The 15,092-nt window shown below is 49.0% G+C and overlaps 1 protein-coding gene across 1 annotated transcript; it reads right to left on the bottom strand.

Annotated features, from left to right (window-relative positions):
* Positions 1–12,656: 12,656 nt before the first annotated feature.
* Positions 12,657–14,886, bottom strand: LOC131424660 (GRB2-associated-binding protein 2-like). Its single transcript, XM_058583379.1, has 3 exons — positions 14,740–14,886; positions 13,583–13,847; positions 12,657–12,824 (listed from the first exon to the last, which is right to left on the bottom strand). The coding sequence occupies exons 2-3, from the start codon at positions 13,785–13,787 to the stop codon at positions 12,751–12,753; spliced, it is 279 nt and encodes a 92-aa protein (XP_058439362.1). The 5' UTR covers positions 13,788–13,847; positions 14,740–14,886; the 3' UTR covers positions 12,657–12,750.
* Positions 14,887–15,092: the final 206 nt, after the last annotated feature.

Below are 15,092 nucleotides of genomic sequence, written 5' to 3'. Positions count from 1 at the left end.
CCTGTGGGTCCTCTCAGTAAAGCAGCAGTAACTCAAGGCATGGATATCTGCATCCCAGTCACCTGCAGCAAAAAGTTTCCGTTCAAGTCAATTGGAATATTCTAAATTTCTCCAAACATAGACTATCTAATGGGAGTCAACATGACCTGCTACAGATCCTACTGCCCATATATTGTACAGAACATCTTTGCCCATGCAGGGAGGGCTCCTGACATCCCAGAACCACCAGCAAAAGAGTGATGGTGCCAGGACATCCTCCATACTCCATCTCCACAGAAAACTAGAGCACTGACTGCCTCCATGGTTCACCAAGACTTGCCCTGGACTGACACTGAACTTACTGGGCCAGCACCACACTTTCTATGTGGGCAGGAAGGAGTCTGGCCATCAACAGGTATCACAAACATGAGTTCCACAGAAGCCAATAGTCTCTTGTTTCCATTCTGTAAAGCAAACACGGACACCTCTATAGCAAGCCAGCCACGTGGGCCACCACCAGGAAGTTAACCACAGCCTGGGTTCCCTCTCCTCCTCCTGACCATGGTATACTCCACAACCATTTTGCAGTGACTGCGGGATACTCTGAAATCTTGGAAAGACAACAAGGCATGCTCCCCCGAGGCAGTGTGGACCCAGTGTTGCCAGGGAGCCCTTTCTCCAGGCCGAATGGAGCCCCCAGCAAACCGTCCCCGACTCAGGCACCCTTGGGGTTCCTGCCACCAAACCTGGAGAGGGTCCCTCCTGGAGGCAAGGCTTGTGATCCCTGTGGAAGGCTGTGGCCGAGGCTCCTGAGTGCAAGTGGCTTGGCCAAGTTTGCTGTGGGTTCACGATGAGGAGGAGCCACCTGGATCGGCCTTGCGTCATTGTGGCCCCAGCCACCAGTCCCAGACCCCGTATGCAAGTCCTGCCTTGAGCGGGGCCATGACTATGGATCCTTCCCCAGGTCCAGCCTGAGCTCACCCATAGTCAGGCAGCTAGCCCTTCTGAGCTGGGTTCTAGTGCGCTTGCGCGGTACTGCCTCCATCCCCTGGCAAGGAGGCACCATGCAAAACGCCAAAGGATCAAGGCACCAGACAGGAGGGAGAGTAAGCCGCAAAGTCCGGCGTGGACTCACCTCCAGGGACTTGGTTCAAAAGAGCAAAGTCAGGAACGCAAGCTAGTTTCTGAAGCAGAAATTTCCACGACCTACGTGTTTAGCAGGGAAGAGGAGCACACAGAATGAGGCCAACCCAGACAGCCCCCAATAACTGCCTTCTTCTCTTCAGGTGCTCCCTTTGCCTAAGTAAGCCCCACAGACCCAGAGCAGGGGTGGGAAGGCGTGCACCAAACCCTCCTCCAGAGCAGCGTCCTTGGATTTACTCTTTAGGAATATGCATGTTAACTCATTATCTCCAATACAGGATTGAAAACTCAGGACTAATGGGATTTATTAATGAGCCAGGGATGAAGTGGTATGAGTTTGGCCCTAGGCTCATCCCCAGCAGAGCCAAAAATGTTAAAAATATTTTACTAGTTAAGAAATTTCTCTTAACAGAAGAAACAACCACAAAAAACTAAGAAATTAATTTAAAAATAAATAAATTAATTGTAATATAAGTTATGAACCAAAAAATAAATAAATATTCTAATAAATAAACTCTATTAAAAATAATTGCCAAGAACTGGATGAGGTTTATTAGTAGAGCACTTGTCTGACACACCAAAGGTCCTGGGTTAGATACCTAGCACCACAAAATAAATAAATAGCAAAACAAAAGTGTTTATGCAGTTTTTCTGAGTTTTATTGGTCCTTCCAGGAAGTACAGAGGGAAGTCAGTACCAGGGCTTTTTCCTGAGGAGTATAAGGAATAAAGGGAAGGTAGTTGGAGGACTTTGAGGGTGTGAGTGGAATCTCACCTCCAACATTCAACTCCCAAACACTAGGTAGGATCCCAGCAGGCAAGGCTTCAGCTTTCTCTTATCTCTAAATGAACAAATGCTGAGAGTACAACCCAGGTCATGAAGTCGTCACCTGTCAAGAACACAAACAGAAAACTAATCAACAAATATATGAGAAAATGTTAATCATATCTAGCAATTACAGAAATGCAAATCAAAACTACTCTAAGCTATAATTTCACTCCAGTCAGACTGGCAGTTATTATGAAGACAAACAACAATAAGTGTTGGTGAGGATGTGGGGGAAAAGGCACACTCATACACTGCTGGTGGGACTGGAAATTGGTGCAGGCAATATGGAAAGCAGTATGGAGAATTCTTGGAAACCTGGGAATGGAACCACCATTTGAACCAGCTGTCCCTCTCCTCGGACTATACCCAAAGGACTACAAAACAGCATACTAGAGAGACCCAGCCACATCAATGTTTATAGCAGCACAATTCACAATAGATAAACTGTGGAACCAAACTATATGCCCTTCAGTAGATGAATGGATAAAAAAAATGTGGCATATATACACAATGAACTTTTACTCAACAATAAAAGAGAATAAAATCATGACATTTGCAGGTAAATGGATGGCATTGGAAAGGTAATTCTAAGTGAAGTTACCAATCCCCCCCCTCAAAAAAAAGCCAAATGTTTTCTCTGATATAAGGAGTCTGATTCATATTGGGGTATGGAGGGGGCACATGGGAGGAATAGACGAAATCTAGATAGGGCATAAGGGTGGGGGATAGGGAGGAGACAGTGGTTAGAAAGGATGGTGGAATGTGATGAACATCATTATCCAAAGTACATGTATGAAGACATGAATTCATGTGAATATACTTTGTATACAACCAGAGATATGAAAAAAATGTGCTCTGTATGTGTAATATGAATTGTAAAGCATTCCATGTATAAAGAAAAAATAAAAAAAAAAGAATGCAAATAGATTTCAGTATGGCATTACCATGCAGAGACACCCTGCCCCTAAGAGTTACCACTGAGCTGTTGGAGAGCTGTCTAGAAAGGGAAGTCGCTGAAGCAGAGTGCTGAAAGACCAGTCAAGCCATCTCAGAGAGAGGATTGTAAGCCTTGAGAGGGCCAAGACAGAAGGGACAAATGATCATTTTCTTTAGCCCACACATTTCTTCTTAAGTATTAATATTGTATTCAATTGCAACTTTTTTTGGTACTGGGTTTTTATCCGAGAGACCCTCTACCACTGAGGTTCATCAAAGCAGGACCTCACTAAGTTGCCCAGGCTGACCATGAACATCAGTCTTCCTGCCTCCACCTCCTGACTCACTGTTTACAAACACATCACCGTACCTTGCTCAGTTACAAACTTTTCCTATTGGCCATGTTTTCAGTCAGTAGCTGGACATGGGGGGACAATGTGATAAAAGGGGAAAATGACTGCACCCTGTGAGCTCCAGCCTCCACGTCCTACCTGGACTGCTCCTACAGACAACGAAGACATCTTGGGCATAACTATGAAAATGGTAGCCTGTCAGAAGTTGATGGTGCCCAATGCCAACATGCTTGGGTCCCTGTCCTCAAAGCGTCAGCACTTTCTGGTGAGGAACCTCCAGGTTGAAAGTCCCTGTGACCTGCCTGACATCTCTGCTGTGCTCCCCAGCCATCCCCTCCTGTTCACAAGACCCAGGTGAGATCCAGCTTCAGGTCCTGAGATCCTCATTGCAGCCTCTGCTCCTCCAGGGGCCTTTCTGGAGAATTTCCACATGTGGATGGGGCTGGATAAGGTCTGGTGAAGCAGGTCCTAGTAGATGCTGGGAGGCAGAAGAAAAGGACCTCTCCTTCCAAGTCCTTGGATTGTTGGCTAAACAAGTGAGGCTCCTACAGTTCAAATCAAACTGTGCAAGAGAGTGTAACCAGGGTGTGAGGGGCCCAGGGGAATGCCTGCAGATGCCATCTGAATTCCAGAAGCCCATCCCATGCATTTCCAACTTTCCTCTGATCCATAGCCTGCAGCTGAACATTGTTGCTACAGGTCAGTCTGCTTCCCAGCATGCCACCTGCCCAGGAGGCCCAGCCAGCCTTGATTTCTCCTCTTCCTGCATCCAGTCAATGGCCAAATCCTAGCTCTTCCTATCACTATCTGCCCCACTTCTCCCTTATCAGGCCCATTCCCTGCCTAGTGCCACCATCGTCACTTCCCTTGACCACACTGACAGACAGCCTCCTCCTGAACTCCCAGACACAGCTCTCTGCTCGACATTCTCTTTGCATTTTGAACCCAGAACTTATACATTCTAGGAAAGTACTCAACCACTGAGCTGAACCCCTAACCCTCCCCGTCTATTTTTTAGTTAATATCGTCTTTCAAAACGGTCTGACCATCAAGTCATACACCTGCTTTAAAAAATCCCAGTATCTTGGGACAAAACCTTGAGCCTTACAATGGTAGCCATGGAGTCTCCATCTATCCACAGTTCCTAGAATGCTGTTTATTAGAACAACGTAAAGAAAACCCCCCATAGAAGAAGGGGAGCCTGAGCTCCCAGCGTCTCCCACGTCCTGTCCTCTATGGGTTCAGGTGATGGTGTGTGAAGGGGAAAACTCATGGGCAACAAAGTCAGGTCATAGGGAAGGTAACCATTGCAGGCCATCAGCATCACATTCAGATGAAAATGGGAAATAACCCTTTCTTTATGAGGCAGGCTGAGTGGGGCAGGTCTGGCAAGTGGGCCAGTCAGGAGGTGGGCATTTCCTGCAGTCAACCAGTATGCTTGCTTCTTATCTAGAGTGTTTTCCAGTACTTATCCTGCAAGCATTTACCGATCACCTACTGAGGGCTGGGCACTGTGTTTGGGACTGGGAATACAGAATACCATGATTTGGATCCCTGCATTTGAGGAGCAGGTGGTCCAGAAGGGAGTGGGCATAGTGCTTGAACCCAAAATCAGTTACATCAGGGAAAACGAGGGCTGGCAGGTCTGGGAGAACTATTAACGGAGACATGAAAATGCAGGTCCAGGCCCTGTCCCTGATGGACCCCCAATTTGCAGCATCATGTCTGATCAATAGAAGGTTCTTTGTAAATACTTGTTAAATTAATTGGTGAATAGATGAAAAAACAAAGGCAAAAAGACAATAGATGATGGGAAATGTGACTGAGTAATGAGGCTGAAGCAGCAGAGAGAACTCAAACAAGGCTCCATAAACCTTGAAGGAAGAGTCTACCAGGGAAAGATGGACAAAATGGAGAAAGATGAGTCAGGAGAAAGGAAGGAATTGTGTGTTCAAAGGCCTGAAAGCAAGAAGTGCCTTCATCTGTTTGTGGAACTTTAAATATGTGGATGTGACTGGTGGGGAGTCTGTCCCTTCATTCACGTGTGCTTAGTGGTTTTGATCTAGTCAATTCAGACCACTTCTAATTAATGGGTGCCATCAAGATCTAGCCATATATGCCACTTCCCTCTATGATCAGTATCAATGGGACAATGCTTCCAGTTATACAAAACAAAATATTCACATAGAGACTTTGACATAATTTAAGGAGCCATAGTTTCTATTGCTATATTGAACAATATCAATTCCATATATCTGAGTTCCAAAGTAAATGACAAAACTCTAAGTACCATGGGCAATATAAGGAATACAAGATATGGCCTCTTAACTGAAAACAAAATGATGAGATAAATAAATGCTAAGCCCTTACCATCTGAGCTATACCATGTCATTTTAAATGTAATCATAGGTTTCCTACTCATTCTGATAAATAAGGGGCCTTGGTCTCAGAGGGATTTAATACTCACTAAAAGTTACTCGGTGAATGCAGAACAGTATCTCCCCAGACTTTCTTGTTGAGAATTGAGACACAGAAGTTGTTCTAGCCTGTTTTATATGCTGTAGGAAATGTTGGCATGCTGTCCCAGCTATGTTGCTTCCATGGGTCCCTCCCTGGGGAAAGGGTGCCCACCTCACAGAGGATGGCCAGGGCTCCAGTAGAGGCCCACACACCGAGGATCACCTTAAAAATTCCTTTTAAGGCACATCTCTGAAGCCCCCACCTCACATTTGTGCCATGAGGGGCAGGGACAGATCTGTACCTCCCCTGCCTGCCTAAGGCCTCCACGACAGTGGAGACAAGGTTGACTAGGGACCCTTGGGAAGGCATCAACTCACTGAAAGGTAGCAACCACAAGCCATGATGAGGTATATACCAGGGTACATGGTCTAAGGCCACAGTGCTTCTAGCCATCCTGGACACCAGGGCCTGGTGGGAAGGTGCAGCCTTGGTGGTAGTTTGTCATAGGACTACTGAATCTGACCCCCTCTTGGCCCAGCATCATGCACATTCCTCTTCTTCCCTGCACATGTGACACTAAGTGGCTCCTGGGCCACCTCTGACCCATACCTGTCCTTCTCATTCCCCTGCAGGGTCCTTCTTATTCCGATGCCACTCTATCCACAAGTATTTGTGGCACGACACAATCTCAAGCAGGGAGCAGACACAGCATCCAGGCCACAATCCTTGGCCACCTCTACCCTGGCCACTGCCTCCCTCTCTGAAAGGATCTGTGCCAATATTGATCTCAGCAGCCTCATCAGGCATCCAGAGACCAAGTGAAGTGGTCTCTGCTGACTTATACCTGAGCTGTTCCATCCAGCCTCTCTCCAAGAAGGACTCTAATGTGAGGTCTCCACTGGGTTGCTCCAAACTGGGGGTAACAGCCAACCTCAGAAGAGACCTTGATCTTTCATCTGGACAGAGGTGTTCCATTAGGAGGGTCTGAGGGAGGCTGTGGAGACAGTCCCAGCCCTGATCATCTTTTTCCAGGAAAGAAGAATGGAGACTGATCTCTTCTTTAGTTAGTGAGGTGACCTCTGAATCCTGAAAGTGAAATCTTCCCCCTCAGAGTGTTCACTTCTGTCCTGGTCAACTTGAAGGAGCTCAATAGTTGGCATCTTTGCACCCATTGGTGATGGAAGTGAAATTGAGTCATGCGAAGAAATATGCAGGCAAGACTTTTCTTTGGGCTTCCATTTTGTAAGGGAGGCAGCTCCCACTGGAAGACCTCAGGTTGCCTCACTGGATGAAATTCAGGGGATATTTTTTCCCCTGTGGGTGGGTTGTTATTTGGCTAGAGGTGTTCTCACCTCAGGTGTTTTTCTCTGAGTGCATGCAGTGCATCTGGCCTCAATGATGCAATATTGACACTGGTGGGGTGGCACACACCAAGCTCTTAGGGTCTGCTGACAGCCATGATCCAAGGCCCAGAGTGCACTGGCCCTTGGCCCCTATGATGGTTACTGTCTAGAATGCATGTTTGGGCTTTTCCCCTGCCACACATGTCCTGGAATATATGTTTGTGTTCAGAAGTAGAGAGGGTGGAGACTGGCCAGCAGGTAGTCCTTTCCTTCCAGATCATTTTGAATGACTCCTTTGTGGTGTAAACAGTGTAATGTGGCCCAAACCCTTAGAGAAAGGAGGGCTGTGAGTTGCTCCTACATGGGGTTTCCTTCCTCCAAGGAGGTTACAGTGGTGGGGTGGGGTGCCTCTGGGGTACTCTTCCTATGTCTACTGGAGTTTCATGGGTGGAACCAGCAATGTGGAGGATAAGAGAAAGTAGCTGATCTGGTCTCATGACATTCCTTTATCTCCCCCACCAGGCAGGGGAGGGAAGGTGTGGACAGGTGCCTCATAGAGGGGAAAAGCAAGGTCAATTATATATATATATATATATATATATACATATATATATATATATATATATATGCAACATGGTGAATGCCTCATAGAGGGAAGGAGGAGGGTGGATGTCTCATACAGAGGTGGAGGATAGTGAATGTATCCTAGGGGTTAAGAGGCATGAATATTTCATAAAGTGCAATAGCTGGGGTATGCCTTATAGTGGATGAACAGGGGGGGATTGACTCATTGAGGGAAGGAGGAGGGTGGATGTCTCATACAGAGGTGGAGGTCAGTGAATGCATCCTAGGGGTGAGGAGAGCAGTGAATGCTTCATAAAGTGAAGTAGCAGGGGTATGCCTCATAGTAGATGATCAGGGGCAATGACTCATAGAGGGGAGGAGCATGGTCAATGACAGAGAGGTGGAGGCTGGCTAAAGCCTCATCATGAGCAGGAGCATGGCCAAGACACACTGAAGTGGGGACATGGTGAATGCCTCACAGTGGAGAGAAGCACAGTGGAGCCTTTCACCCTGCCTGCTACAGGGCTTGAGGTGCCACTGTCTGTACCAGCTCAGTTGAGACAGGGGTCCTTGCTTTACTACAGAGAGGTCTGTGAGGAAGCTCCTGGCTCAGCTGGCCATAGGGGTGGCCTGGTTACTGGCAGATGCTGATCTCACTGTGACTAACACTGATCCAGCCCCTCATAACTGGGGAGGAGACTCATGTTCTCAGTCAGGAATAGGACTAGGCACTAGGCACTAGGCAGCTATTGGTTGAGCATATGGTGGGTCTTTCACCATCTGTGCAGTGTGACAGTATCACAGGCTCTGTGTCACACCTATGCTGGTGACTTATTACACACAGCACCAAGGTGAAAGGCCTGTGCGCTGATGTACTCTGTGAATAGAAGTGAGGCCTGTCTACGGCCAGGATGAGAGGACCTGGAAGGCTGAGCTCAATGGCAGTGGGACAGAATCAAAATGGATGCTGGTCTCAGGACAAGACATACCAACTGCACACAGTACAGGCTTCCATGCCAGGTGGAGACTTTCATATCCTGAGTAGACTGGGCTTCCCAGAACACCTGCTGCCAACACCACCTTCTTTCCCTCTCTGTGAGAAGCTGGAGAGGTGGAGAGTGATGGGGACCTCCACTAGGGTGGAAGGCTCAAGACAGAGGCTTGCTACAAAGGAGGCTTCCTGTGGCTATGGATCCTGCACCTCACACCTCCCCTGAGCACCACCTCATCCCTGAGGCTGGAGAAGAACTCTGAATGGCCCTGGAGCAGCCCTGAACACACACATCTGGTCATCCCCTCTGGTAGGGCAGAGCAGAGGAAAACAGTGAGAGAGGGAGTAACAGTGTGCCATGAGGGGCTACCTGCTTCTGATGAGGAAGTGGCTGCGTTTTGGCCCCAATGTCTTCATCTCTGGAGGTGTCAGAGGACTCCCTTCTGCATCTGTGAGACATGAGCTGGCAGAAACTGGTACAGTTCTATTAATATCAGAGAATCAGATTCTGAAATAGTGGACTTATTGTTGCTCCCAGCCAAGAGCGCCTGACTTCTATCAGAGTGAAATTGGGGCATCCTGCAATCTGGCCTTCCTGAAATCATCTGGGAGAGGACTCTGAGGTGACACCATGTCAAAACTAGGGGCCACATATGGCACCATCACTACCAGGATTGCCCACAATGGGGCACATTGGTGTGGACTCCATTCCCAGCCCCTTCATAAAAGTTAGGTAGCCCTCTCTGAGTGGCATTTCTACTTGTATTTAATATCCTGCATGTTCCTGGCCAATGCCACATTACCCCCAAAACAGGACCTACTTGAGCCTGTTCAGGACCTAAAACAAGTTCCTTAACCTCTTTAAATATTGGAAACAGGCAGATATTCATAGCAATTTGGGGGTAGGGGCCGCTGTGGAGGATGGAGGACATCAGTATCTGGACATATCTGCAGACTGGTCGGAACTCGATGTGAAAACTCAAGATTCCCTCAGATGCCTCAGAGGGCAACTGACCTTAGATGACCCTGAACGCAGGGGAGGTGATCAAGTCCAGTGTGTCATCTGGAATGTTGGGCTCAGCAGAGGTTAGATATGCTGAGTAAAACTAGTCTGTGCCCTGGGGACAAGCCCAAGTACCTGACCAAAGCTCTGCCTCTCTGGTCCCACTGAATTGTGATGCTGGCTACAGTTGCCCTGCCATGGCCTCAGCTTAAAAGGGACATGTGGTTGTCAGCTGCTCCTCCATTTCTGGGATCCTGTCCTTTGCCATCTATCTTCTTTTTTAACTGATACATCCATTGGCACCTTGCTTGTCTTCACAAAGAACTGGGATGAAAGGTCCACGCTGACCTGGTCTGCTGGACCTTCCTTCCCAGCCAGAGGGCCAACTCATCCTGCTCTGGGAATGGAGGCTGAGGGAAGAGGACTGAGGCCAAGCAGGGACATGGGTATGAAGCCTGGCCCAGAGTCCAGAACCATGTTGTAAATATACAGGGTGATGGGCACCTCAGGAAATGAAATAAACAGACTCTTCATCTTTTTCAGTGACACAGACTTTACTTCTACATGCTGAAGAGCACACAGGAATCAACACTGAAAACAATCAGCAGGGCAAGAACTTTACTTCCCCGACATGCAAAATGGAACACAGTAATCAACACTGAAAATAAGCACTCTGAGCAGGCAGTCTGCTTGGCTCTTTATCCAATACAAAAAGTACTTGGCTGCTACCCACTGGTTGGGGTGACCACATGATCCTTGGTATGAACAGTTACCAAGGAAGTGAAGGCTGAGGAGGTATAGATTTAGAAAGGCAGCCATTGTAGGGAAATGACAGTCAGAAGTGAGGGGGCAAACATGGAGTTTATGTGGTTTGACAGAGAAGACTGACAGGCTTCTTCTTTCACAATATTCATGTCTGGAGGATGAGGGCTGAGGTAGTAGTTTGGACAAAACCTTTCACTAGGGTAGTAGAAATATAGCTTTGGTGATAGAAGTCTCAACTCTCTTGAGTGGTCAAAGAAACCCTGGGACACAGGTGTCCTGGGTGAGCCAGGAAGCGCCTGGGTCAGTCCTCACATCCTAGGCAAGGACTCAAATCCCTGAAGTTGAGGCTGAGGGGGCAGAAGGTGGGTGTAGGGCAAACAAATAATTTGGAGGAGTGGTGTGGGACTGTGTCATGGCTTGCTTCCCTTGGCAGGGGCAGGGTACTGACACTTGGCTGCTCACTCCTGCATGGAGCGCTGCAGGACCTGTGTCTCTTCATTGTACAATTCAACATAGGAAACCTCATCAGAGGAAACAGATGATGTGGATGGCTAATAAAAGAGAGGCAGAGTTACCAGTTAGACAGGAAGAGGACAAGCAGGGTAGTTCCAGATGAAGGCGAAAGAAGGTGGACCTGCCTGCCTCAGGAGCCCTCTTCCTCTGAGCATGTGCATCAGCCTGACTTCCAAGCAACACTGTCCCTATCTTGGAGGTGACAGGCTCTGTGAGCCTCCTGAGGTCCCAGTTTAAGGAACCCAGTCCACCCCCTTGCTGTATGGATGATTCTTTCGAGGGGAGGCGGTTCATGGTGGCTCCATGGCTGTGGAAATCAGCCCAGAGCCATGTCTAAACCACTCATCTCCAGGGAGGAGGACTGGCGTCTGGGCCCAAGGGCTTTATGTGTACTCCCTGGAGAGTTCTCAATTCTGCAAGACAGAACACCATATTGTCTAGACTGGCGGGCTCTTCTGTAGGATGCTATGCCTAAAACTCTGCCCCACTGTGAACACACCTCAGAGCATAACTCAGAGCAGTAGGCAGGACCCTTGGGCTCCAACTGTCCCTGACTCCATAACCCTAAGCTAGTTGGGCTTCTGAATTCATGTGTGAGGCTGTGTGGAGAGAGAGAGACCTGGTGGGTGCAGTTGGCAAGGCTGAAAGTTAAGGGAGGGGGGCCAAGGGATGCATTCCCTGAAGCCTGATCCAACACCCCTAACCCCAGGCACCTTTTGGCAGGTACTTGGGCAGCTTGACTGGAAGTCCAGAGCCGTATATTCAATACTGACAGTGGTCTTCTCAGGGGCTTATCTACGGGTGCAACAGAGAGTAGGAGCTGCTCCCCCTAGGCTATCTGCTATCAAAAGGAGGAAAAGCAGCCATTGAACACTGCAAACACTGCTGTTGCCCCTACTCCTCAGGACATGGATAGCCTGGTTCAGAGAGGTACAGTGACCTGCCCATTGTGAAACACCTGTGTAGCCATGGTCCCAGGAAGTCAGCAGGTTGTCGGTGGGCACTGTGCATAGGATGTCTGTGGCTGCTCTAAATCAGCTCCCGGGACCCTCCCACCAGTGGCGTGAACACATCTGCAGATAGCTGGTCTTCCTCCAAACATGGATATTCACATGGCCCTGGGCAACTAGAGCAGCCAGGATCCCTCCTCCACCCCTTTAAAATGTCTAGTATTCTCATGGGGTCCCCTGAAATGATGCAGGTTGACCCTGTGTTCTATGACCAGATGCTGTGAAGCTGTGCCCTGTCAGCAAGGTCATCAGGGAGGACTCCTTGCACTGACTGAGCTTAGTACAGATGGAGGAAGGCACCCTCGGGCCTCCCTGCCTCTAGCACCACCATGTGAAGGCAATGATCTTGCCATCTGCACCCATAAAGATTCTTAGAGACTTCCTGGGAAGAGTGTCTTCTCCACAGCTAATGATGGTGTCCTGTGATCAGGAAGGACTTGAAGCCAGAGGTGGGGACCCTGGGCTAAGGCAAGTGAGAAGAGCCACAGGGAGCTGGGAGTAGGTCCTGGGTAGCTCACAGCAAGGACGAGTATTCCCTCTCTGTCTTTTGGGTGTAGGCTGTTGGTCCTCAGTGCAGGGACATGGCACAGTTCCTGAGAGGAGCTGGAGACCTCAGTGCAGCTGCTGTGGAAGGACAAATAGTCTCAACTGCATGCACTGACATCCAGCTGGCATGAGCTCTATTCCAACCCAGATTAAAATCTGATCTGAGACACAACTATCCCCTTCACATACCAGGGTAGCCAGCCTCAGGAGGTATTTTGGCCAACAGCAGCAGTGGCTCATGTCCAGACCTCTGGAACCTTAGGTCAGTGATAGCCCAACCATCTCACTCCTCCACCAACCCTCCAAACATGGATGCTCACGTGGCCCTGGGTGACTGAGAGGAAGGCTGGCTGGGGATGCTGGCACACAAATCCAGGTCAGCTGGCTTTGCTGGAACAGGAGCAGGAAATCAGTGATCAGTAACAGCAACAGCACACAAGGGCAGACATACAGCATGTTCATGCAGGCCTTCATGGGCCCTCCAGTTTCACATAGGGAAACTGAGACACAGTCTCACATTGTTTTCGAGGCTCCTGAATATGTTTAATATGTTTTTCCTACTTTATTTATGGTGCCCACATGTGCAGGCTCCAAAATGGGACATGTGGTTCAACCACAGGTTTTCCTTCCCAGGTTTATGATGGTATAAAATAAACAAAGAGGCTGCATCTGAAGTGTAACTGGTCACTGGAACCACTCCCCACCCTCCTGGGCAGGCTGGGTAGGCCACTGTGGAAAGAAGTGGCTCCACAGGCCCTGCAACTTGAGTTCCACACACTGGGACTGAGTTGCTGTTGGTCTGATCCAGTGCTCTTTCTGCTGGTGCTATTGCTCCTGTTCCTCCCCTGGACACCTATCAGTGGTCTTTGGCCTACAGAGCCAGGCATTGCAGACCTGAGACTTGGAGCCCATCCTCCTGGCCCATTCAGGGGCCAGATCTGACTGCAGTGTCCCAGTTCCTGCACTAGGGCCTCTCCTTCCACAAACCTAGGGGAAGGCATGTTATCTATTTCACAGATAAGAAACACGACTGAGGTTCAGTGATTTACCCAATGTCCAAACCCCAAGTTCAGCATGCATCTGATACCTAATAAAGCAACAGAGCCTGGGTATTGTCCAGAGATAGAACAGGGAAAGAGTGGACTTACCTTGCCAGCCTGGCTTGAGGCTGCGGTTGACCACAGGTGGCTGGATATGACTTCCTCTGACCTGGCCTTTGTGTAAAGAAAGGGCTTCAGGTGGGCAGTTATGAGAGCCAAACTGAAGATTCCTTGGGTTCCTTCGGTTATGTACATTTTGGGAATTCCCACCTACTCCCTCCATGTCCTGAAGGGTTGAGAAAACTGTGCTCATGGGAAGGTAGTCATCTTCAGAACTGGCCTTATTCAGATGGCTCACATCCACTCCTGCTGGCTACAGAGAGGACAATGAAGAAACAGCCATCATTGACCAGAAGAAACAAGAAGAAAGTGAAAATTTCTATTCAAGTCAATATAGCCATCACTGGTTTGGCCAGACTTGTGGACTGTGGAGCCAGCAGAGTCCAGGCAGGAAGACAAGTGGGATTGGGAAGAGGAGAAGTGTGTAGGTCTCTTCCAGCTTTCCTGGATCCAGCATCTGGGGTAAGTTTGGTGTAAAATACTCCTGGTGGCTGGGTCCATTCACCCCAGAGGTTTAATGGGCATTGACAGCCCTGGCTGCAGACTGCATGGGCTGTATGTGCTTCCAGCCTCACCACACCAGGCTAGCTTCCCATAGCTGATCAGGAGAAGTATCGTGTACAGGCCTGTCCCTGGAAGGTGGGCCTGGAGCCATGGTGCATGCCCAGAAACTTTCAGAACGGGTCACAAGCTGCAGTGGAGGTTAATAGCTCAGCTTCCTGCTCAACCCTGGCCCTACAACCAGGCATTTCACAGTACTCAGTGCACCAATATGCTTGCTGTCACCTTGGTAGCCATCTGAGCCGTCCATACCATCTGGGGTCTTCCACTTGATCTGTGTTCTCTTCCACGTGACTCAGCCCCTGCTGCACCATTCCTACTCTAGGTGAGATGCTGTGGATGAGGCTGTTGCATGGAAGACCACCACCCAGGTTTCCCCACTCTGCCCACCAGCTGAATCAAGGTGCCAGTGCCTCAGTCCTTCCAGACTAGGGATTCTGCACTGACCAAGATCCTGAACTGAGGTACAAACCCAGGAAAGATGCTTTGAGGGAGTTGCCAGCAGAGGGGATGTACTGATAGATCATGGATTGTGACCTTACACCTGTCCAAACAGTCTGCAGAGCCAGTCAAAACCCACTCACCTGGTGAAAGCTGGCTCCAAGGCTCCTGGATTCAGCAGAGGTTCCCGCTCTCTCTGTTCCCCATGGGGAGTGGTTGCAGGCCTCAGGGAAGGAAGCTGTGACAGAGGAAATCAGACCCACATGGCCACAGATGGTTCTGCATGGACATTCTCCATGCCCTCCAGTCACTCTGGGTCTTACTAATCCTCCAGAGGACACAAGTCCTGATCCTCCAGCACATTTTTCACTTCTGACACATTGTGCCCAAGCACAGAGAGTTTGGGAGTCCCTCCTAGACACAGGGATTGCTCCATGTGGCATCTACAGAGACCCTTTGACTTCTGTCTTCTCTCATTCATTTCCCCCTTCACCCT

The sequence above is a fragment of the Marmota monax genome, unplaced genomic scaffold, assembly GCF_021218885.2.
Source record: "Marmota monax isolate L192 unplaced genomic scaffold, Marmota_monax_Labrador192_F-V1.1 WCK01_AAM20220418_F8-fsc00814, whole genome shotgun sequence".
NCBI lineage: Eukaryota > Metazoa > Chordata > Mammalia > Rodentia > Sciuridae > Marmota > Marmota monax.
Note: the sequence above shows the minus strand (reverse complement) of the source record. Positions and strands in the feature narration are given on the sequence as shown.